This window comes from Myotis brandtii, unplaced genomic scaffold (assembly GCF_000412655.1).
Source record: "Myotis brandtii unplaced genomic scaffold, ASM41265v1 scaffold1172, whole genome shotgun sequence".
Taxonomy (NCBI): Eukaryota; Metazoa; Chordata; class Mammalia; order Chiroptera; family Vespertilionidae; genus Myotis; species Myotis brandtii.
The window spans coordinates 416,132-439,824 of record NW_005354058.1 but is presented as its reverse complement, the minus strand read 5'-3'; the positions used below and the strand labels follow the sequence as shown (position 1 = coordinate 439,824).

Below are 23,693 nucleotides of genomic sequence, written 5' to 3'. Positions count from 1 at the left end.
TGGCTTTGGACGCTGAAGCTGACGGTGTTCCTGCCACACACGCTGCCTGCGTTAGACCTCCCGTGGCACCAACCCTCTTAGATAAACTCCAGGCTGTTCGGGTGACCCACATCGCCTGCGTGTCTAGTCCTGGTTGATCTTGTGGCCTCCCACACCTCCCCAGGCTCCCTCACCCGGGCAGGCCCTCACACACCCAGAAATCCTCCTTAGAACGCCTTCCCCCACCCCCACTTTTTTTTTTCCTCTGTGTAACCCCCATTTGAACAGGAAGACTCCCTGACAAATGTCCCTGATGGGCTGATGACACACTGGCAGACAGCTGCCGGGCATGCAGGAGAGCACACCACACACGCATGTGCACACACACACACACACAGCTTCAAATCCGCATCTTTGTCCATCTGCTAATCTCGCACTTCAGTGCTATTTTAACAGTAATTGCACCTGTGGGGACTACAGGGGAGCCCCAGAATCTCAGCTCATCACGGCTCTGAGGGGCAGGGTTGGGGCCCCTCTCTGGAACCCCAGCTTACCTTCCTCAAGGATCACACTGTGTGGCACAGTTAGTAAACCTCCCCTTGTCCCCCACAGTGTGCACCCTTGAGGGCGGGGCCTGGTCTTGGTCACTCCAGTCCCGCTGAGCAGAGGGCACCCAGGAGGCTCACAATAGCTCCTCGGTAAGAAAAGAAGTGACTGAGTTAGGGTTCCACTCCACCGCTCGCTCCTGGGGGACCTTGAACACCCCGACCTCTCCGAGCCTCAGTTGCCTGAACTGTCACATGGAGTCATGGAGGCGACCACACACGAGCAAGGGCTTGAGCGGGGACAGTGGTATCGCCCCCTTACCTGAGAGCAGGGGGTCCTAGTTTTGGAAAGGGAACGAAGACCTTTGAAATGCGGAGAGGACGAGGGTGGAGACCTTGTTATCCTCACACTCTCACCAGGTCCCGCCTCCTCCCTGGAGCCGCCCCCCTCCCCTGCCCCGCCCGCTGCTCGCAGCTTGCACCCACCGGCCTTGTGGGGGGTGGGCGGGGAGGGGAGTCTGCGCTGGTCCTAGCAGAGCCTGAGCCAGGGAGAGTCCCGGCTGTGGGACACCCAGGGGCCGCTAGGCAGGCACCGTCCCTGCGCGTGGAAAGTCCTCCAGGGAGCTGTTCTCCCAGGGACCTGGGGAGCCTCAGGGCTGAGCCACCTCTGCCCCAAAGCCTGGAGCCAGGAGAAGGGGAGACAGGAAGAGGGGAGGAAGGGAGGGAGGGAAGGGGGGAGAGGGGAAAGGAAGGAAGGACGGAGATGGGAAGGAAGAAGAGGGAACGAGTAAGGATGTCCAGAGAGGAAGGGAAATGCCCTTGTTCAGGGACAAGGCGGTGATGTGATCCCAGGAGGTGCCAGAGGCCCAGGCGGGTTTGGGCCAGGTTCTGTAGACACATCTTTATTCCTTCCGGGCAAGGTTATGGAGTACAACCTGCCAAATAGCAGGCTGTTGCCAGTTCTCTGGCAGGTGTGGCCGGGTATTCCCTCAGGGCCCTGTTCCCTATACTCCCTGGGGCTGGGCGTGCAGTGTGACTCCAGCACCCGGCAAGTATTAGGGTTGGAAACGGGGATTAGGGTTGGAAACCGGGACGTGGATGGAGCCGGGAGTCTCCACTGTCCCTCTGGCTCAGCCCAGTCACACTGCCTTTTAGAAGAAGCCCCTCCGCCCCCCAAACTGCCCACTAACCTGAGGTCGATCTCCCTTGCCCAAAAGCCCAAAGCCGGACATCCCTCCAGGGGCGACAAGGCCTGCCCGCCTGGCTCTGGCCCAGTGAGCTCAACAGCGTCTGAAGTAGAAGCCGATCCAGGCCATTCAAAGCTACTACGTTATTGCCCATCGTTTTAGAAGCAGCAGGTTCCTCTGAGAATGGGTTAGTGAGAGGAAGAAAAGAATCAATGAGACCACACGTGTGGCAAGGCCTGGCTAGGTGTCCGGCACATAGGCTGGGGGTTCAGCCGTGGCTGGATGTTCAGCCCCAGCAAGTGGTCACCGGAGAGAGACCAGGGTGTGTCTCAACCAGGAAGTCTTCGTGTCTGGGCGCAGGAGGGGGAAGGGACACGAGCAGCTGGCACCCCTTCTGCCCTCTGTACCCCTGAGGAGTCACTTATGGTCCTTCTTGGAAGGTCTTTGAGTCTGTGTAGTTGTGGCCCCACTATGTGCACACGAGCACATGACCACGATCCTGGAACCACAGGATTTCTCAGTTCAGCGAGTGTCAAAAAGCTCAGGTTCTGGAGCTGCAGACCGGGGTTTGAATCTGAACCCACCGCCTACAGGCTGTGTGACCTTGAACATGTCTTTACGCTTCCTGAGCCTCCGTTTCCTCGTGTATAAAATGGGTGTGAAACAGGATCTGGTGAGGATTAAATGAGATTATTCCTGCACTGTGCTTGGCACGGTTCAGTAAATATTGGCATTTTTGGTTCTTCTTGTCTCCCCCGAAAAGTCAGTGACCCAGAACAGGACAGAACCTCTACTCTGCTGACAAGGCAGGAGGCTATTTGGGGAGAAAAGCAAAGGCCCAGGGACCGCTCGAGCCCCAGGTGCCATCATTTCATTCTTGATGCAAACGGAAGCTCAGAGCGGCCTGTGAGTGGAGTCAAAGAGTTTATGTGCATTTCAACAGTATTAGGAAAGGCTATGGGGCCATGGAGCCCGAGAACAAGTGTAGGTAGGATTGTGAATACGGGCGACCACCTCATAAGCCAGCTCCTCTTGGGCACGCGCACACACACACACACACACACACACACACACACCATTCTCTGGCCTCTTCTGCTCACCCAGGCCTGTGCCTCAATGCCTCAATGCTTCTGGGACTCTGCCCACTCTCCCTCCACCCGACAGCTGAAATGAAAGGCTCCTTAAGTCAGATCCAGTCTGTTGGACTTCACTGCAAAAGGCCCACTCTAACCCTCCTTGCTAACATTTCACCTGCTGCCGTGACAACCCCCGGACACGCGGACGGTGATTTGCCATGTACAGTACTTGACAGCTTGCTTTCTGGGACACTTTAACTCTCAGCGGCAGTCATAGCAATGGCCTGGAGCCGCGCTCTGTTTATTTATTTGTTTATTTATTTTTAATATGTTTTTATTGATTTTTAGAGAGAGAGACAGAAACATCAATGAGAGAGAGAGATCAGTTGGCTGCCTCCTGCACGTCCCCCAAGCCACACAGGCCGGGCAAGCCGCCCTTTTTTTTTAAAAAAAAAATATATTTGTATTGATTTCAGAGAGGAAGGAAGAAGGAGAGAGAGATAGAAACATCCATGATGAGAGAGAATCATGGTGGATCGGCTGCCTCCTGCATGCCCCCCACTGGGGATCGAGCCCACAACCCGGGCATGTGCCCTTGACCGGAATCGAACCTGGGACCTTTCAGTTCGCAGGCCGATGCTCTATCCACTGAGCCAAACCGGCTAGGGCAAGCCACCCTCTTTTTAAAGAGAAGAGACAGGCTCCGTGTCTTGCCTGTGGTCCCACCACTGGTGCGGGGTGGCGGCTGGGTTCAGGGCCAGGGCTGAGTTCTGCTCCCGTTTTCCGAGAAGAATCCCCTACTTACAGCGCTTCCTGTCTGTGATTAAAGTGAACTCCCGGCCCTGCTTCTGGGGTCTGTCCTGCCACTCAGGAAGGGGATCCAGGGAGCTAGCGATGGCTGGGTTGGGGAGGGATGGTCATTAGCCCACCATGGGGGGTGAGTGCCACTTCTGGTTGTCATCCATGTCCAGACGCTGTGGCTGGGCCTCTGAGGTAGGCCAGCCCCGCCCTGTGCTCCGCCTGTGATTCTGTGCGCCTCTCCCAGCTTGCCTGGGTCTCCTTCCGCTTCTTGGAGCCTGTTGAAGGTCTATACCAGGGGTCCTCAAACTACAGCCCGCGGGCCACATGCAAATACAAATATTGTATTTGTTCCCGTTTTGTTTTTTTACTTCAAAATAAGATATGTGCAGTGTGCATAGGAATTTGTTCATAGTTTTTTTTTAAACTATAGTCCGGCCCTCCAACGGTCTGAGGGACAGTGAACTGGCCCCCTGTTTAAAAAGTTTGAGGACCCCTGCTCTGGACAGTGAGTTGCAGCAGGGCAAGGTGAAAGAGACCACACATGTGACTTTGAATATTTGAGTTTTGGGCTTTTTTAAATCTTCACCAGAGGATATATTGAGAGAGAGAGAGAGAGAGAGAGAGAGAGAGAGAGACATCAGTGTGAGAGAGAAACATCAATTGATCAGTTGCCTCCTATATGTACCTAGACCGGGGGTCAAACCTGCAACCTAGGTATGTGCCTTGACTGGGAATTGAACCGGCAACCTTTTGTGGCATGGGACAACACTCCAACCAAATGAGCCACCTGGCCAGGGAAAATCTTTGAGTTGGAATCCCAGGTCACTTACTAGCTGTCGGGGGCATTTTGAACAAGTAACTTCATGCTACGGTTTCCTCATCTGTGTAATGGAGATAATAATCCCAAAATATGTTTGAGGCTCGATTGAGATACTTATGCAAAGAGCCAGGTTTATGGGCACGCAGTCAGCAAATGGCAGCTCTCCTCTGCCCCTTTGTAAAGCTGGACAGAGTGAACACCCACCTAGCAGATGGTCTCCTGGGAGGTGGGGTGTTCGAGCTCCTGAGTCCAGGAACCACCCGCTAATTTACAACAGCCTCCAGACCCTGCAACTGGGCAGGTTCTTCCACGGCTTTTCCTTAGATACTCGGTTCGGGGTGACTCTGAGGCCAGGAAAATGAGCTGACGGTCTCTGCTCCTTCTGCTTCTTACAGCTCTCCACGGCAGCCTTGTACTCCATCAGACCCCTGGGGAGAAGGTGGCTCAGACCAACACAGAGGTGAAGCTAGTCTGTGAAGCCAAAGCCTCCCAAAACCTGCGCATCTACTGGCTGAGACAGCGCCAGGCCCCAAGCACGGACAGTCACTATGAGTTCCTGGCCTTCGGGGATTCTAAAACGGCCGTGTATGGCAAGGATGTGAAGCAGGAGAAGCTAAATGTGAGTCAGGTGGCAACCCAGTCCGTTCTCACTCTCAGAAGTGTGCAGCCTACAGACAGCGGTGTCTACTTCTGCATGACCATCGGGTCCCCCGAGCTGACCTTCGGGAAGGGAACTCAGCTGACTGTGGGTAAGACCCTGGCTCAGTGTTATCGGCAGCATTGAGTGCCTACTGTGTGCCAGGCATGGGGGCCGCCCCACTCAGCAAGCCCAACTCTAAGCCTCATCATTGGGAGGGACGATGGCCCGGAGCAATCGTGCCACAGCTAATAGTAACAGAAAATATATTCTGAGACTGACCCAAGGTCAAGCACAGGCGAGTGTTTATGTAGTTATCTTGCTTAATGCTGCCAGCCATCCTGGGAGGTTGGTACTATTATGATTCCCATTGAAAATGGGATGCTTAGAAGCATCGCTGCTTCCTATGGGGACAGAATGACGCTGTCCTTCAGCCACACCAGGCCCCCTGCGGCTGTGGCTGGATTGGGTTGAGTCCTGGGGCCTAACCATGGCCTCAGAACCTCCCTCCCAGTGAGCACACAGGCAGTGGAGGGGCGGATGCCCTTGCATTCTGCATGTGGGCCTAGGGCTCAAACCCACACCCAGAGATGCGGGGAATGAGGAAACTGGACCCCAAGCTCAGCTGCAAATCCACTGTGTGCCTTTGGGCGGGTCGCTCCTCTCCCCTCGATGGGCCTCAGTCTTCTCATCTGTGTCATGGGTTGCTATGGCCTCCACGAACGACCCCTCTCCAGTTCTGTCCATGCTGTTGCAAATGGTAAGAATTCCTTCTTTTTTTACAGCAGCATAGTATTCCATTGTATAGATCAGGGGTCCTCAAACTACGGCCCGCGGGCCACATGCAAATACAAATATTGTATTTGTTCCCGTTTTGTTTTTTTACTTCAAAATAAGATATGTGCAGTGTGCATAGGAATTTGTTCATAGTTTGTTTGTTTTTTAAACTATAGTCCGGCCCTCCAACGGTCTGAGGGACAGTGAACTGGCCCCCTGTTTAAAAAGTTTGAGGACCCCTGAGTGAGTTAGGGAATGACTGAAATATTTTATCTTCTCCTTCCCTGCTAAGCATTCAACATGTTTTACATGCAGAGCCCATCGCGGGTCAGACTGGGCGTGTGCCCGTGGCAGGCGGCTGCCATATCACAGTGAGGATTAAAGCCACCAGAGGTGCCCAGGAATCAGGGCAGAAATTCTCCCAGGCCCATGCCTGACTGTAGCCCCTCCTCAGGTTAGCCCATGCCAGAGCCAACCCCTGAAAGGCTCCTGCTGTCCTTCTTCTCACAGGGGGGCACTGAGAGTAACAAGGGGGGCCCCAGGGATTCAACTACTCAGCCCGGGCTGAGCAGGGACAGCGGGGGACGGCAGCACAGTGAGGAAGACAGAAAACAGAGCGATGGCCCTGTGGCATCTCGCCAGCCGCGGGCCTTGGATCAGGAGGTGGGAGGCGGCGAGGTCTCTGGGCAGCAGCTGAGCATGCCCTGGGGGCGCTAACTGATTCCTGTATTGGAAATCGGCTTTGGGGGGCTTGGGGTTTCGGTTTGGTTTATTGTTATTGCCTCTGTAAGACACATCTTTCCATTCATGCTCTGTGAGGGGCTGAGAAAGGTGGATGGTGAAACAGCACAAGTGGCTTTCAGAAGCTCCCCACCGCCACCCACGCACTCTTGTTTTCACGTTTCCATAGCCCCCCCACCCCGCTCCCAGGATGGCAGGGCCTCCCCAGAAGCAGGTGCCATATCATCTCCCGGGGCGGGGGGGCCAGAGCTGAGCCCACCCTCCCACCAGAAAGTCAGGGCTCTTTGAAGGAGGAAGGGGGAGCGGGGTAGAGAAAGGATTCAGGCCCCTTACGCCAGTGATGGCGAACCTATGACATGCGTGTCAGAGGTGACATTCGAACTCATTTTTTTGGTGGATTTTTCTTTGTTAGGCATTTAAAAAATATATAAAATAAATATCAAAAATATAAATCTTTGTTTTACTATGGCTGCAAATATCAGAAAATTCCTATATGTGACACGGCACCAGAGTTAAGTTAGGGTTTTTCAAAATGCTGACACGCCGAGCTCAAAAGGTTCGCCATCACTGCCTTACGTGCACCATGGCGTCAAAAGGCCTGTCCCTTTCAAAGAGCAGGAAAGGGGGAGATTGAACTGGGCAGGGGCTGGGGGGTCAGGAGGAATCAAGGGGACCTGTTCTGGGCAAAAAATTAAAGTGGACAAGCCTGTCCACAAACCCCCACCAGACCCAGAGCACCCGGCCGGCCGCCAAGGCGCTGAGTCCTGCAGGGCCGCCCCCTGCCAGCTCGCCAGGGGCCGCTGAGCGCCCTCTGCGCCTCCTGGGTATGAAGTGAGGGGAATGGACATCCCAGGGCCGTGAGGATGAGGGGATAGCAAAGCGCGGTGACCCCTCGCACGCTCCCGGGGCACTAGAGCCGATGGTGTTGTTCCTGCCACACTCACGTCTCCCGCAGGCTGGTGACCAGGGCCTTGGGTCAACCTGGTGAGCTTCACTTTTTGTGCACAAACATTTGCACAGGGTGGTGCAGCGAGCGCCTAGAGAGGGAGCCTTTGGACTCAGCTCCCGGCTCTGCTGTGTACTGTCTCGGACTTTGGGCCAGTGGCTTCAGCTCCCTGTGCCCGGGCTTCCCCGGGGGTAAGATGGGCCCATCGTGCCCATCCCCAAAGCTGTGGGGTTCAGGGAGCTCCAGCTGCAGTGCTGGGCGCTGCCACTCGCTCACGGGAGAGCCTAGCACGTGTTCATTCTATTTAGCTGGCTCTTCTCCAAAGTTCCTGGAGCAGGCAGGGCACGTCCCCGCCACCTCCCCATGGAGGTACAGGGTCGGGAGGGTCCGAAGGGCCCACTTTTATGTGCAAGAGGCCAGCCTCAAAGTGACCAGTTTGTTGGCCGCCACCCTGTCCCCTTGACTAGAGTTTAAGTTCCTGGGCCACCCCCTTCCCTCTCCTCTCGTTTTATGGAAAATCATTTCAGCAAAATGTCTTTCCTCAACCTACAAAGGCGAAGGCTGGATGCGGTGGCACCCAGTGCTCACGCCACTCCTCGGCGCCTCAGTGCCTCGGCGGCTCCCTCTGCTCGCGTACTTGTCCTGTTTTATCCCCACACTTTAGCGTGTGACACTGAATTAGAACAAAAACAGAGTGACCCACCCGAGAGACAGGACAGAGGTGTGGGGTCCAGCCCAGCACTTTCCACTGAGGGCCCCGGAGGCCGGGCCTCTCCTTAATTTCGTTGGTGTCACCTTTGAAATGAAAGGTTGAGACTAGACTGAAGATCCCTCTGGCCCAGCCGGCGTGGCTCAATGGTTGAGCGTCCACCTATGAACCAGGGGTCACGGTTCAGTTCCTGGTTGTAGGCTAGATCTCCAGTATGAGGTATGCAGGAGGCAGCCCATCAATGATTCTCTCTCATCATTGATGTTTCTATTTCTCACTCCCTTCCTCTCTGAAATATATTTTTTTAAAAGATCCCTCTGGCTCTGAGAGTATATGATTTGTAAAGACACGTGAGAAGGAAAGCAACCCCAACATACCCCACCTGCATGAGGTCTAGCAAGGTCCCCCACTCGCTTAGGGACCGGCAGTGCTCGGGGACTCCGGCTTTGGCTCAAGTGGAACCACGGCTCCAGCCGGGCAGAGCCGCATCTAGTGCACACTCAGCTGGACACACGGCCCCTTTAATTCTCACAACAACCCCGAGCAGGCGGTAGAGACCACCTTTACTTCAGCAGATGGGACACCGAGGCAGAGAAGAGCGATTGGCTTGCTCCAGGTTGCACAGGTTCATCAGGGGTGCTGGGTTCTGTTCGGGTCTATGTAGCTCCAGAGCCCCCCTCTCTCCAGGACACTGGCCGACCCCTGTCCCCAGGCCCACAGATAGGTCTGAGAGTTGGGGAAGCATTCAAATGCTTTATTGTTCTGTGACCCTCAAGCTCTGCAGCAGCCCAGAGAATGGTCACGAGGACTTCAGTACTGGAGGTAAAAGGTGCAGTGTTAGGTCTTTTCTCTCAATCCACCTGCTGTTCACCTGGCTAAGGAATGTGTCTTGCTTGCTTTCTGTAGTTGATGTCCTTCCCACCACTGCCAAGCCCACCACCAAGTCCACCCCTAAGAAGATAAGGTGCCGGCCCCCAAGCCCGGTGACTCGGAAGGGTGAGTTCCCCCATTCCCACGGACTCTCAGAAGCACAGCATTGTCACTCACTGCTTTCCTTCCGTTCTTCCCTCCCTCCCTTTCTCTCTCCGTCCCTCCCTCCCTCCTTTCCTCCCTCCCTTCCTCCCTTTCTCTCTCCCTCCCTTCCTCCCTCTCTCCCTTCCTCTCTCCCTCCCTTCCTCTCTCTCTCCCTCCCTCCCTTCCTCATATTTTTGGCCAGACTTTTTCTTTTTTAAAGGTCTCTACTAGCTCAACACAGACTCCGCAGTTGATTCTTTATAAAATGTCCCATATGCAGGCTGTTGCTCAGGTGATCTCACCAAACTTCACCTTCCCAGCATTCCCCCTTCATCCTGTGCCTCCTCCTATATGTAACTCAGATCTGATTCTTCCAATGACCAACTGTCCATCCTCCACCCTGGTACCAGCCAGGATCTGACAATCTCTTGCTTTAATATGCTCTTTTACTTTGGACATAGGTTTGGTTCCCTTTACTCCCGCACCTGCACCAGTGGGATCACACTCTGCTAAAGCCTATGGCAGAATATCCACCCTCCTCTCACTAGAAAATACAAAACCCAAAGCAAACAAATAAGCAAAACTTCCCCCCAAATGATAACAGTGCTTTGTGTGTGTTTTCTTTTGTCTGAACACAAGTTGGTCATGATGATGATTTGGTTGAAAATAGATAATAGTATTACTGTGCTCATGCCACTGTAACAAAATACCATAGACTGGGTGGCTTAAAAAATAGAAACTTATTTTCTCACAGTTCTGGAGCCTATATAATCAAAATCAAGATGCCAGCAAGTTTGGTTTCTTTGTGAGGCCTCTCTCCTTGGGCTGTCAATGGCTGTCTTCTGGGTATGTCCTCACATGGCCTTTTCTATGTGTGTATGTGTCCCTGGTGCCTCTTCCTCTTTTTCTAAGGACACCAGGTAAATTGGATTAGGGCCCTGCCCTTAGGGCCTCATTTAACCTGTTTACTTTGAATTTATTTTAGTTCACACAAACACTCCATCCATGCTTTTGTTCCGGCCCTCCGGTCGAGTTTAAGAACCCATTGTGGCCCTCAAGTCAAAAAGTTTGCCCACCCCTGGTCTAGAGCCTGTTTCTCTGTCCCTGAGCTGGGCTCAGTAGGGAAGCTGTGTCCTCCAGTAGCTCACAGTCTAGTGGGGGACACACTCACCAGTCATCATAGGACAAAACTTAATGAAAGATATGTCCACTCAAAACTTGCACACAAATTTCCCCAGTGGCATTATTCATACTAGCCCAGAAGGAGAAACAACTCAAATGCCCACCATGATGTGGATTTACGCAATGTGGACTAGCCATGCAATGGAATAGCATTCGGTCATAATCAAGGATTAAGTACTGGTACACGCTACAACATGGATGAATCTTAAAATGGTTATGCAGTGGAAGTAGCTAGTTACAAAAGACCATATATTATTTGATCTCATTGATATGAAAAGTCCAGAATGTGACATTCCATGGAGATAGAAAGTAGATTAGTGGGGGCCTGAGGCTGGGTGACTGGGGGAGGGTTAGGGAGGGACTGCCAGTAGGTACAGGATTTCCTTTTGGGGGGATAAAAATGTCCTAAAATTAGATTGTGGTGATGGTTGCACATTTCTGTGAATTTACCAAAAAACATGAAATTATACACTGAAACAGGTGAACTTTAGAATATGTGAGTTATATCTCAATAAAGGTGTTAGCTAACAAATAAAAACCCCACCCAAAGGAACAGGACGTTAAACTTTCCCACTTCTGATGCCTAGCTGAGGACCTACCACACCGTATGTGCTTGATACGTTTGTTAATGAGTGAACAAGCTCGCCGCTCTGTCCTGTGAGCACCGGACGCTGCAGCTGGAGCACACACATGCACACGCACACACGCATACATGCACGTGTACATACAATCTGTGCACATACACACACACACACACACACTTTTCTTGAACTCATAAGCCAAATGTGTTTCTGGAAAAATACTGATCTCTGTTCCCCAAAAGTTACTGGTGACAAACGGAAAATGCCATCTGCTCCAACCCAGAGAACAAACCACAGCAGCCACCCCAGCGGCCTCGTGCTGCTGGGGCTGCTGTGCCTTAAATGCATGTGAAGTCCCAGGAGCCTGGGAGCGGCCCTAACAGGACCTAGGGGCTGGGAGGGGGGAGCTGTCCTCTTAGGTCACAGCAAACAGAGCATCAGAAGACCCCAAGCAACATGGCACCACCAGCACCCCACAAACACACACCACACCACAGTGACATAGACACAAGCCCAGGCATCAGAGCCTTCCTCTGGGCTTAAATTCTAGAAGAAACATGCTTTGTTCATCCTCGTGTCAGGACTGCTGAATGACAGCGAATTCAGAGAGACTTTCATAAATGATGGACGAAAGGTCTTGAATCCTCAGTAAAATCCTGGGCAAAGTGCAAATCCAACATTAGCAGGTTCTTTAGAACAAACAGGTGGCCACGTGGAGTGGAGGGTGTGAGGTGGTCGGCGGTGGCTGCATTGGGGAGGGGCCTTGGAGCAGTGTAACCTAGCGGTACGTCAGCCAGGCCTGGATTGGAATCCCTGTCACCGCTGCCTGTACCGGGTGACCTCTCTGAGCCTCTGTTTCCTCACCTGTGAAATGGGGAGGTTTACCTGGCTAAAGGGAAGGAGGAGTAAATGAGATGCTACACACAATGCATTTCGCTTGGCAGGGCACCCAGACAGACCTCACGGCTTAGGATCATGAATAAAAGCCTGGTGGCCCCCATGGAGGGACGGGCTTCCTAAGGCTTAGGGCCTTAAGACTATCCTTTGAGAGACACTGGGAGGGCCTGGGGGTCCATTTCTAAGCCGCTGTCTCAGGAGAAGTGTGGGGAGATCAGACCTCGGGAGACCCGGGTGAGAGAGGAAGCAGCTGCCTGTCCTGTCGCTGAGGCGGCTCCCTGGCCGAGCGGGCTCGGCACCACGGCAGTGGGAGCGCCCCTTTCCCTGGAGTCACGTTCGGGGAGGTGTCTGTGGACCTGCGGCGGCATTGTGGCCCATTCGGGTGTGACGCCCCTTCAGGAAGCCAAATTAAAACATAATAACATATCAAATCATCTCACGGTGGTTAAAGTGCCTAGAAAAAAAGGCTAGAAGAAAATATACAAACAGTGGTATTCTCTGGGTGGCGGGCTTTTAGTTAATTTCCCCCTCTTTGTGTTCATCTGTGTGTCTCAAATGTGCCATATGCGTGTCTCCCAGGCCCGCCTTGCGGCCCCCTGACCCTCGGCCTGCTGGTGACCGGCGCCGTGATTCTGCTGGTGTCCCTGGGTGTGGCCGTTCACCTGTACTGTAAGTTGTCCCCTCTGGGCCGTCACGGCCAGCCCCTGGTGCTGTTAGAGGTGTGCCTGAGGGCCCCTCCTTCTCTAGGGGAGCGAGGCAGACGTGAGCCCGAGGTAGTTCCACAGGTGATCCTGGGCCTGACCAAGCCGAGGGCTCAGAGACCGCCTGGCTCTGGAGTCAGAACTCCCTGGGTTTGGATCCAACCCGGCTACTCCCTGACTTAGTGCCTTGGGTGCGTGCCCTGGCCTCTCTGAGCCTCCCAGGGGCACGCAGGGGCAATGCCACCTCCCTGCCAAGGTTGCTGTTGGTGAAGTGCTGCCCTCCGTGCCCAGCTGGGTATGTGCTTAGTGAGCGGGAGCGCCTGTGGGCAGTCGGGATGGAAGTACACGGAAGAGACTGAAGTGGGTTTGGGGTTATGTTCCAGAAGCTAGAAATCCTGCCCGTCTGTGAGGCTGAAGGGAAACTCAGAGATGGCTGCTGCTCTCGGCCATTCCCGAGGCAGAGTCATCTCCTATGCCCCTCCCCGCCCCACAGCTGCAGGGGAGGCCGCACAGCTGCCATGGAGCCCAGAGCCCCGGGCCCACCTGTGCCACCTGGAGCACGTCACTCACCCTCTCTGGGTGCTGTAACATGGGAGGGGTGGCCTGCAGGCATACGGGCTAGAGTGGTGGCTCTTTTATAGGTCACGGACCCCTTTGAGCATGTGATGACAATTTCCCTGGAGAAATGTGTCATGGGCACTTTTGTGCACACATTTGCGACCCACAAAGGGATCCATTTACCCAGTTCTAAGAACTCCATTAAAGTTCAGTGGTTGCAAACTTGTTTTAAAATTTTATTTTATTTTTCTTTGTTTCCCCATCACCAAGCAAACTTTTTTGATCAAGGACCTCCTTGGGAAAAAATTTAAAAATAATAAATACCAACTTCGGTGAACTGTAGTTATTTATTTAATCCATTATGTATGTTCTTAAATGTGCTTCGAAAGTAATCAAGGATGAGGTAAACTTGTAAATAGTCCTGTTCATATTTCCTTCCTTCACCCCAATGGGAAACCTCGCGTGTCTCCCAAATACACATGCTCTGGTTCAAGACCACCTGCCGGTACAGCCGCTCCTTCTGACCTGCTGTGAAGGGCAAAGTGGCATGTTGAAGGATGCCCAGAGGAGCTGAGTTTGAGTTCTGGTTCACCTCTTACTAGCTGCGTGACTTTGGGCAAGTGACTCCGTAACGTACTTGCTCTATGCCTTAGTTTCCTCGTAGACAAATGGAGATGATAAGAGTACCATCCGGCTCCCAGGTTTACCGTGAGCATGAAGGGGTTAAAACACATGCAGCTGAAGCAGAGCCTGGCACCAGGGCAGTGTCTGAGGTGTTAGCTGTCCTCAGCACCCCTCTTGCTCTCTGGGGCTGGGTGTCAGCGGCCCACAGTCCCTGCTGACCGATGTTGTTGGTTTCTTCTCGTAGGCCAGCGGAGGAGAGCCCGGATTCACTTCATGAAGCAGTAAGTGCTGGGGCTTGGAAAAGTGCCCAGGACAGGCCCTGGGTGTGGTCCTGGTTTCCTCGGCCCCTGCTGCTGCTCACAGCCTCTCGTGCAAGGAGCCAAAGCCAGGCGCCACCTTCGCCAAAGCACAGGGTGTAGAAATCCAGGGGTGATAGAGCTCCGGAAACTTAAACAAACAACAACAAACAAAAGTGCCGATGAGTTGCTAAGTGCATTTCAAGTGCTGCAAGATGCAGCTCTCAGCCCTCCTGGCGGTAACAAGCAGTGCTGGCACGCAAGGACCAGGGCAGGCTCTCCCAAACTCCTTCCCACCATCCTCGTATGCAGCTTGGTCCTGCAGGACATGGGAGGCTTGTTTTTACCAGTTGAAAGACTTGCTCCAAGCATTTGGGACAGGAAAGAGCAGAATTGAGCTGAAAGCAAGAGCAAGTGGGTCCCTCCAGGGCAGTGTTCTCCCTGCTGGGTGGGTGCTGTGCTGCCTTCCTTGGGCCCGTCTTCCGCCCTGGACCCCACTGGGCTCCCGGGAGTTGGCAAACCCACTATCTGACTCCCATGGCTAACAAGACCTTGTCTGTTTGTCCCACTGAGCTGTGTAAGCACAGGCAGAGGCCAGGAGACTGAGAGGCCTGAGGCTGTCGGTTGCCCCAGCCTCACGGACCTCCAGACCCCAGTTGGGCTCCGGGCACTGTTCTTGGATTGGTTTTTCTTCCTCAAAAGAGAGAGTTTCACATCTATCCATCTCATTGCTTGCAACCCTCTCCACAGAGAGTTGTTGGAAAAAAGAGAAAGCCCAGGACTCTAGGTTGAAGAGGGCAGCAGGGCCTCGTGCCCAGGAGCTCTGGCTCCAGCAGGAGGCAGGTCTGGGTTTGAATCCTGCCGGCCACTCACCCACCATGTGACGGTAGGCGAGTGGCTTCCCTCCTCTCAGCCTCTGATTCCTCATCTGCAAAATGAGACAACAGTACCAGCCTCGTGGCTATTGTGAGGACTTGCTGGGGTGAGCCACTACACCGTGCTCAGCCCCAGGTCCCAGGGAGTCGAAGCACAGACTCATGTCACTGAGGAAAGTCAACTCTACAAGCCCAACAACCAAGAAACAAAAATTGTAAAATACTCTAAAATTATAAGTTCTCCACAAGGTGTGCTCCACGTTATTATATACCAGTATACCATCTTTGTAGGTATAGATGCTTCAACGTGCCTGCTGTGTTTTATGGGCAGCTTTCGATGATAATATTGATTGGGTACAATCTCCAACCTAGGTGCTGAGTTTAGAAACCGCCCCCTACCTACAAGATAGTAACCCCGAGTGTATTTGTCTAAACCAAGGCCTCCAGAATGTTCTTTTATGGAGAACCAGTCCCCCTCGGGGAACCGCCGGTGGTTCTGGCCGCCTCTCACGTCTTCATTTCAACTTGTTCCCCAGTGATTTGACCCCAGTTTGTGGATCTCATGCCTTGGCAAACCCCAGGGGTCTGTGGATCACCTAAGGCAGAGACGGAGCTCAGGGTGGTCCTGGGTGTGGCCCTGGGCGCCCTCAGCCTCTGCTCACAGCTCTGCTCCCACCCGCCGCCTATGGTTACACTTCCCTGGGAGACATCATTTGAACACAAGGATCTGTGGCTACCAAAGTTTGAAAACCACCTGTGGTTTTGCCATCATGATCCAGATGTGGACAAAACGGTCTGTGGGCCTCACAGACAAGCTGCTCCCAACTCAAGTTGCGCCTTGGAGCAGACGTTCCCGGCCTCTAACTGGCCTTAGAAAACCGTCCTATCACAGGCCGCCTCCTGGCCCCTGGGTGTGCATCTGTGAGGAGCCTGTCTTAGAAGGCACTGCAGGAAGTCACACCATTCAAAGCCAGAGTCCTTTGGGCTGCCCTTCTTTTCTTTTTTCTTTTTTTAGCTTAAAAAAATTTTAATGACTAAGTTGGGCCCTAAAAACATAGTAACCCAAAACTCCTAGCTCCAGGCTACTAACTTGGAGGGGAACCCTGTATCTTCATTTGCCATTTATCTCTGTTACAGGAAATTCAATGGCATTTGCCTGAAAATAAGTGGTTTCACAACTTGCTGTTGTTTTTAGGCTTCATAAATGAGCAGAGAGTATGCTGCTGGTGTCCGGCCACAGAGATGCCTGGTCAGGAAAGAGCGAGATGTGGAGAAAGGAGAGAGAAGGGACACGCTGCCTGGAAATTTCACTGAGCTGCTGGAGCTGCCTGCTTTAACCACTGCAAGTTCTTCCTGCGGGCCTCGTGCATGGCGGTCACCTGGCCCCGGAGCCCCGGGGCACTTCCTGCAACTCGGGGTACACTGGAGGACGGAGTCAGAAATGCCACCCACACCACTTCCGCTCCTTGATCGTCCTTGCCCTGTTTGGCTATGACCTGGACTCCTGAGACGTGGAGCAGCGCTGGCATGGCTTCCCTTGTCCTTCCCAGGCTGGGGCCTGACAGTCCTCACAGGGAGCCCAAGGACCAGACCCAGCGGGAGGGCTGACCCAGCTCTCATCGTGCCCGTGTCTGCGGACCTCTCCTGGGGCTGGGAACCGGTGGTTCGGGGTGCGGGAGGTCACTTCATCTCCCATTAGAAACTTCCTTGGCTTTCACTTCTGCCTTCTCATGGCTTGTATACTTCTTCTCTCACTTTCCATTCCTTTTATAAAAATGTCTTGGTTGTAAAAAATAAAAATCCTAAGCAAAAAATGCAAATGGCTCGTGTGATGGAAAAGCACAAAAGCCCATCTAGACGGCAAAGATGTTGATGCTCGGTTGAAAAGAGGTAAGGATAAAACGTGTGTGTCCTCATTTGCCCCTGCAGCGTGTCGTCGGCCATGTTGTGGGTGTAGAGAAGGCCCGAGAGGCTGGTGAGCAGGTGCCTCAGGGCGAGGTCCTCTGGCCACTCCCAAGCTGACTTCACTAGCACCTGTTCATTTCTGTTGAGGGTAGAATCCCAGGGACCCTGGCCTCAAAGCCAATGACCTTGCACCTAAGACAAGGTAAGAGGCATCAAGATCTCTGTCACATGTCCATTAATTGTTTTACTGTCTCTCAGCTTCGAGGGTCAGAGAAGAAAAATATGAGGAGAAAATGCTAAACTGGAGAGGGGAGTCCTGATGAAGTTCTCGTGCCCTTTGAAAAGGTCCAGGGATCCTGCCTTAGCTGCCCGTCCTGGGCTTTAGCAGCATAAGAACTATTGAGCCAAAAAAGAATACAACCGTAGGCTGCACTTACAGAGGCACCATGGCCAGGGCAAACGAGCAGAGAGTCCCACCTGCTTTTCCAACCCAGTCCTAGTTACAGAAGGGCCTTGGCAAGCCAGGTTCTGTTCAGGGCCCTCTGGCAGCCACACAATGGGACGAAGGGACAGCAGGACCATCGCCCCACAGCTAAGATGCTTGCTGCCTGTGGGGTTGGAGAGCACAGCAGAACTAGGTGCAGTAGGTGGGAGTTAGAAGGGCGTAGATGCTGGAGGTGCTCAAGAGAAGCAAATGCTTTCTGCCCATCCACTTCAAGGGCAGGCTGCCTCCCAAGGCTGAGGGGAGGAAGGAAAGGGCCAGGGTTACCTGGACCAGACGGTGCCAGGGTTCACTGTTAAGGTGGGCTCCTTGCTCAGCGATGTTCGATGTGAACCATAAGAGACTGAGGCCCAGGCGGGACGACTGCCCTCCCCGAGGGCTCACACCCAGTCCACAGCGGAAGGAAGAATAGGCCTCCGGGCCCTCGTCTCACTACAGGCTCTGCTATCTGACAGTCTCCCTGCTGCTGTCTCTGGGATTGTGTTCAGTTCTTTGCAAGTCTGCGGAGAGGGGTGTCGAGGTTGTGGGGGCAAGGGTGGGGTGGGGTGCTCCTTGATCTGCTTGCTGGGCCGCAGGCACCTGCCGCAGGCTCCGCTCGGCTTGGCCTGCCAGAGAGCAGGCTGGGCTGCCAGCAGCAGGGGCTGCGGTGAGGAGGCCTGCACCCGGCACCTGGCTTTTGTTTTGACGAAGAAACTGAGCTGTTACTTCTTTCTGGAGAGCCATGATGGCAAAATATTTTTAAAATAATGTTTGTCAATCAGCATTTTTGTTTTTACTATCAATTCCACTTGTAGGCGTTTATCTTTAAAGAACACACATCTCAAAGTTACATGCATAAAGAAATACATATCCAATTGTTTCCTGTAGTTGGCTTATTAGCCAGCAATTAGTAAAAATTCAAATGTCCATCAGAAGGAGCCAGTAGGTTAACTGTGGTACAGACTTACTTATAAGATAGCCCACGAAGCCAGATTCATTCATGCTGGCATCAAATGCTGGCCACTATATCTGCATGTATTTTAACAGCATCTGTGTTGAAGATTCTCTTTTAAATCTGAAACAGGCTTAAAATTCAAGCCCAGATAAAAAATGGGTAAAAATAAAATGTACATTCGAAGTCAGGCTATGGCTGCCCTTGGTGCAGGGGACCATTACCAGGGAGCACCGCTCGGGGTGTGGGCGTGTCCTGCTTCCCCGTCCGGGGAGCTGGTCAGACAGTATGCTCAGTTTGGGAAAAGTCACTGAGCTGGACACACTTGATATGACGACTTTCAAATACAGATATGAGTATAGATGTAGATTATGCTTTAATAAAGAGATATTTTAAAATTCAAGGACAGAACATTACAGAAATTTAAAAGCTTCTTGCTATTCCAAATTATTTCTGCAGGTACTTTTTAAAACAGAAAATTACACTCTTACACAATATAATATATAATACATTGGATAGAGAATAGAAAATTGAATCATAATGTTGTTCTGCAAAGTTAATTTTTTTCTCAGGATCTGTGGACATATTTGCTTGCATATGTGTAGACGAAGGTCTAAAAGATATATTCTTAGTTGTGAATGGCAGTTACTCTGGGGAATCTCCATTTCTGAGTTGTTCATTTCAGTGCTGTATTTTTTTTTTTTTATCCTCACCGAGGATATTTTTTCAATTGATTTCCAGAGAGAGTGGAAGGGAGGGAGGAGGGGGAGAGAGAAGAGAAACGTCGACAGGAGAGAGATGCATCGATTGGTTGCCTCCCACATGCACCCCTATCAGGGCTGGGGATCCTGTAACTCAGGCATATGTCCTTGACTGGGAATCAAACCCGAGACCCTTCGGTCCAAGGGCTGACACTCTAACCGCTGGTGCAAAGCCAACCAGGGCAGTGTTGTATGAATGTTTACAACCGTTATGTATTACTTTTGCATTTGGGGAAAAAAACAAAAGTTTGAAAAAAAAGCAACAGCCTATTTTATTTTATTTTAAAACATGGGACACTTCACGAATTTGCATGTCATCCTTGTGCAGGGACCATGCTGATCTCTGTTTGGTTCCGATTTTGGTATATGTGCTGCTGAAGCGAGCATGAGACAGCCTCTTTTAAAAGAGGCTTTGGTCATTGTAATATTAAAAAATTGGAATCAGCTTAAATATCCATCAATGAGAGATTTATTCATAAATTGTGATTTTTAAAAAATCTGTACCATGGGAATCACTGTGGTGCATGCCGAGGTGGCCAGAAGGCAGGGCCTAACTCAGCTCGCTATATGACCGTGGCAAGCTCATAGCCCTGTGAGCCTCCGTTCTCTCCTCTGAAATGGGGTCACCAGGAACATCTCCCTCTCGGTCTCGGTAGGAAGGTCTGTGAGCAGGACTGGCGCCCTCCCCTCCCGTCCTCTCACTGAAGGTGAAGAATTCGGGCAGCAGCCTGCAGCTGTGGCGCCTCGCAGGTCACGTTCAAAGGAGGAAGGGGGCTCCTACACCACCCCCTTCCTTTCATCCTTACTCTTCCCCACACCCACCCAGCGGCTTGTCTCTACTGTAGGAAGTGGGCAACTTGTTTTCAGAAAGTGATCCCCGGCCCTGTGGGGGCTGCAGAGCTGATCCGAATCTGCCACCCAGTCAAAGGGAAAGAGAGAAAGAGCCTGTTTTCAGAGGCCTTTCCAGGGGTGGGGGATGAAAGAGATCTCCTCGGTCACCTCTTGGGAAACCTCCTCAGATGCGTCACTTCGGTGCCGGTGAGTCACTGCCTCCTAGAGTCCTCCTGGCTGCATAACTCAGTGCATTGACTCAGAGAGAAGGCGCCTGGAGTCCCCAGGCCACATCCGTTGGGGACGCTCAGAAATACGCAGGGCAGTGAACGCAGGAGCCCAAAGGGCCTTCTGTCCTCCTGCCCAGCGTCACCGGCTATCCAGGACCCAAGTTTTTCCCATTAAATCGCTGCCTTTTACATACGGGTACCCATTTTAGAGTTTAGCTTAGGCTTCTGATTTGAATGGACACCGTCTACATCTCTTTCATATATTTTTATTTATTTACTTACTTATTTAAAATATGTTTTTATTGATTTTAGACAGAGAGAGAGAGAGAGAGAGAGAGAGAGAGAGAGAGAGAGAGAAACATCAATGTGAGAGACAAATATCAATTGGCTGCCTCCCACATGCACCCTGACCGGGATCAAACCCACCACCTGGGCATGTGCCCCGACCAGGAATCGAACCAATGATCTTTAGGAGCACGGGACGATGCTCTGTCAACTGGCTACACCAGCCAGGGCTCTTTCATGTACTTTTAGTAGCAGACCATCTCCCATTCTGTCCCTCATTTATGAGAAACAGCTCACCCTGCCCCCTTTCTCCGCAGTTAGTGCTCGTTTCTTAGCAGTTTCGTGGACTATTCCTTAGGCTTCTTGCTACCAGTTCAAATATAATCATTTGAAGCACCTTCTGTGTGACCAGCCTGTTCTGTGCCGGGACTAGCAGTGGCCAGGACAGAGGCAGCCCCCAGGGCTCACGCGTTGCTCATCTCACTTAGCCAAGAGGCTTCTAGCTAGCCATCTCCTGGGGGGACCACGGCCTGTGGGAGCCATCTTTCCATCGTACAGATGGTCAGCACACCCAAGCCTGAGGCCAGAATCTAAATGAATAAATGAAGGAAGCGGAAGGCTCATCCTCCAACTCCCACCACAGGTTCTGCTCCTGACATCAGTGAGCTGGGACCGCTGTCCTCCCTTGGTGCCCCTCTCTGCACCTAGCCAGCTGGCACCCTGATCCAGTCTTCCTGGGCTCCTGCAGGCTGTGAGGACTCGAATTCCTCATACTTCTGAATGTTTACTCTGCTAAGTACAGTCAGCGAGCACCTTGGAGAAAAAAGCTCAACAAATTAGATATTAATTGAGCACCTATCGAGTTCTTGGCACTAACACGTGTACACATGCAGACACGGTCCTCAACCCCATGGGCTCACATCATCTTGGGGGACGCAGACAGAAGCCCAGCCCTTTTGTCCCCTTGTGAGTGCCCTCAGCACCTCCCTTGCCTCACGCCAGTGCCAGTTACGGACGCCGATAAACAAGTGAGTAGGCAAATACCCAGATGGTATGAACACAGGCAGAAGGCATGAATTGCCTCCTCAGAAAAGTTGTGTTCTGCTGAGAGAAGAGTTTGCAGCCTCTCACAGGAGAGTTTGTGGAGGTCTCTGTGGTTGAGTGGGGGCAAAGCTAAGAGGGGAAGATTTGAAGTGTTGGCGGGGAAGCGGAGGCCCACCTTCCCCCACACACCCCTCCCAGTGCCCCTTCAGCATCCTGTGGGCCGAAAGCAGCTGCTTGGCTACACCTGCTAGCTGGGCAGGACCAGCCAAGCAAAAGGAAGGCCGGGACTCCTGTCTCTCCACCCGCCTCCCTGCCCTGCCTTTAGTATCCAAACTAAATTGAGACCTTTGAGTGTGTTTGCGTGTTTAAGAGAGGACCGAGCCTGAAACCTGGCCATATGCCTCGACTGGGAATCGAACCGTGACCTCCTGGTTCATAGGTCAACACTCAACCACTGAGCCACACCAGTCGAGCAAACTATGTTCTATTTTTGTAAAGCAAATAACCCCCTGCAGGAAGCCCTAGATCTGCCTGCCTGTAGCTGAGCACATATGACGGTGCGAGCAGGCAACGTCACTGCAGGACACTCACCTGATGGCCAACATCGGGCAGGAATGTAAAAAGCAAAAGATACCCCGGGAAAAGGAACCAGTTTTACTTAAGTCCCAAGAGATTAAAACAATCGTGCTCCTCCTTCTGTTTAGATTAAGTGTACTGTTAAAACTCAGTTTCACAATACATCCGAGAGCACCTAGGAATTAAAATAACCAGGGGATATAGGCAATAATATTGTAACAACGATGCATGGTGCCAGATGGGTACTGGAAATATCGGCGCGAACACTGTAAAGTATGCTGTCCTGAAACTAATACAAAATAATATTAAACATAAATTGTAATTAAAAATAAAAGTTTAAATCAATTCATTTATTTATTCCTGCACTGCCTAATTCCACACAGGATATGGGCAACTTACCAAGCTTCCACACAGAGGGGGCATTACATCAGGGTAAACAGACCCCTGCATGGCGGGCTGGGAAGAAAAGCTGGTACATAATAAAACGGCACAGCACCTGCTGGTGTTCAACAGTCCTGTCCCCCTCACCCCAGCCCACGGAGGACTATGTAAGAACTTGGGGTTACGGTGCCCCTCACCTGATTTTGTACATCTCCTCTTACTCTCTATTTTTAGTTTTTGAACACGCAAGGAATTTATTTTCTCCTCTGCGTCTGCCTCCAATTTCAAGTCACCACCCAGACACGCCGGGCCGCGCCAGCGGTGGGCTCATGGTGTGAGCACCGGGCTGTTCAGAAATACGGTGAGACGAGAGGGCACGGTTTCCACTCGTTTCTACTTTTAGAAGAAACACGATTTGTTATTACAGTCATTAACACATCATTAGTTGTTACATTTAAAATGCGGCATTTCCAGCACAGATACAACAAAAGTTACTGACATACTGACACGATGGATCTTTTTGGTTTTTGTGGGGTTTTTCTTATAAAAGTTTGAGAACAAGACCTCCTTCACCTCCCCAAACGCCTAGGTTTCTATTTCTTATCAGGGACAAAGAGCTTGGCTGACTTCTCTCAGTGTCAGAACCGCCGAAGCTCATCTTCAGTTTCCACGGTGTCCCCGGGGCAGGGCTTCCCCTCACGCTGCTGCCACAGGCCTCGTTGCTGGCGGACTCCGGCTTCCCCACCAGGATGCTCTGTTTTCCCACTCGCAGGTCCTAGCAGAGAGCGGCGTTGGGGCGCTGAGGGAAGGTGACTCTCCCACCCTTTCAGAATCAGAAAGGTTTGCTTTCTCAGAGGCCAGAGCCTCCCTCCCCATGGGATTGTCAGCTACTAGAGACACACCGGTCACTTTACAGTTACTGGCTCCAGCGATTAAAACAAAGTGAGACAGGACAGACCCCAGTGGCATGTATGGGTTCCACCATACAAGTGGCGCTCACATGCACGGTGAAAGAATGGGTTACATAAACCAAGGGTGCCGAGACAATCGGTTAATTCTTTGGAAAAAATTAAGTTTTAGCTCTTTACATCTTACACCAAAAGAAATTCTAGGTGGTTTAAATAAATAAATGTTTTTAAAATATACTGAAAGAAACCAGAAGGTCAGTAATTTAAAGAATAATAAACTCTAATAAAAATTAAAGATGAATATTATAATAACTATGTATGGTGCCATGTGGGCAATGAAAATATCAGGGGAGCCGTAACCGGTTTGGCTCAGTGGATAGAGAATCAGCCTGC

At 51.9% G+C, this 23,693-nt stretch overlaps 1 protein-coding gene across 1 annotated transcript; it reads left to right on the top strand.

Moving 5' to 3' along the window:
• Window positions 1-4,799: 4,799 nt before the first annotated feature.
• CD8B (CD8b molecule) lies at window positions 4,800-16,229 on the top strand (the record flags this gene model as incomplete). The annotated part of the gene is made up of 5 exons (XM_014530248.1): window positions 4,800-5,157; window positions 9,125-9,214; window positions 12,472-12,561; window positions 14,020-14,056; window positions 16,142-16,229. Coding segments are annotated over 5 exons (588 nt in total), but the record flags the coding sequence as incomplete, so codon positions are not given.
• Between the last annotated feature and the right edge of the window lie 7,464 nt (window positions 16,230-23,693).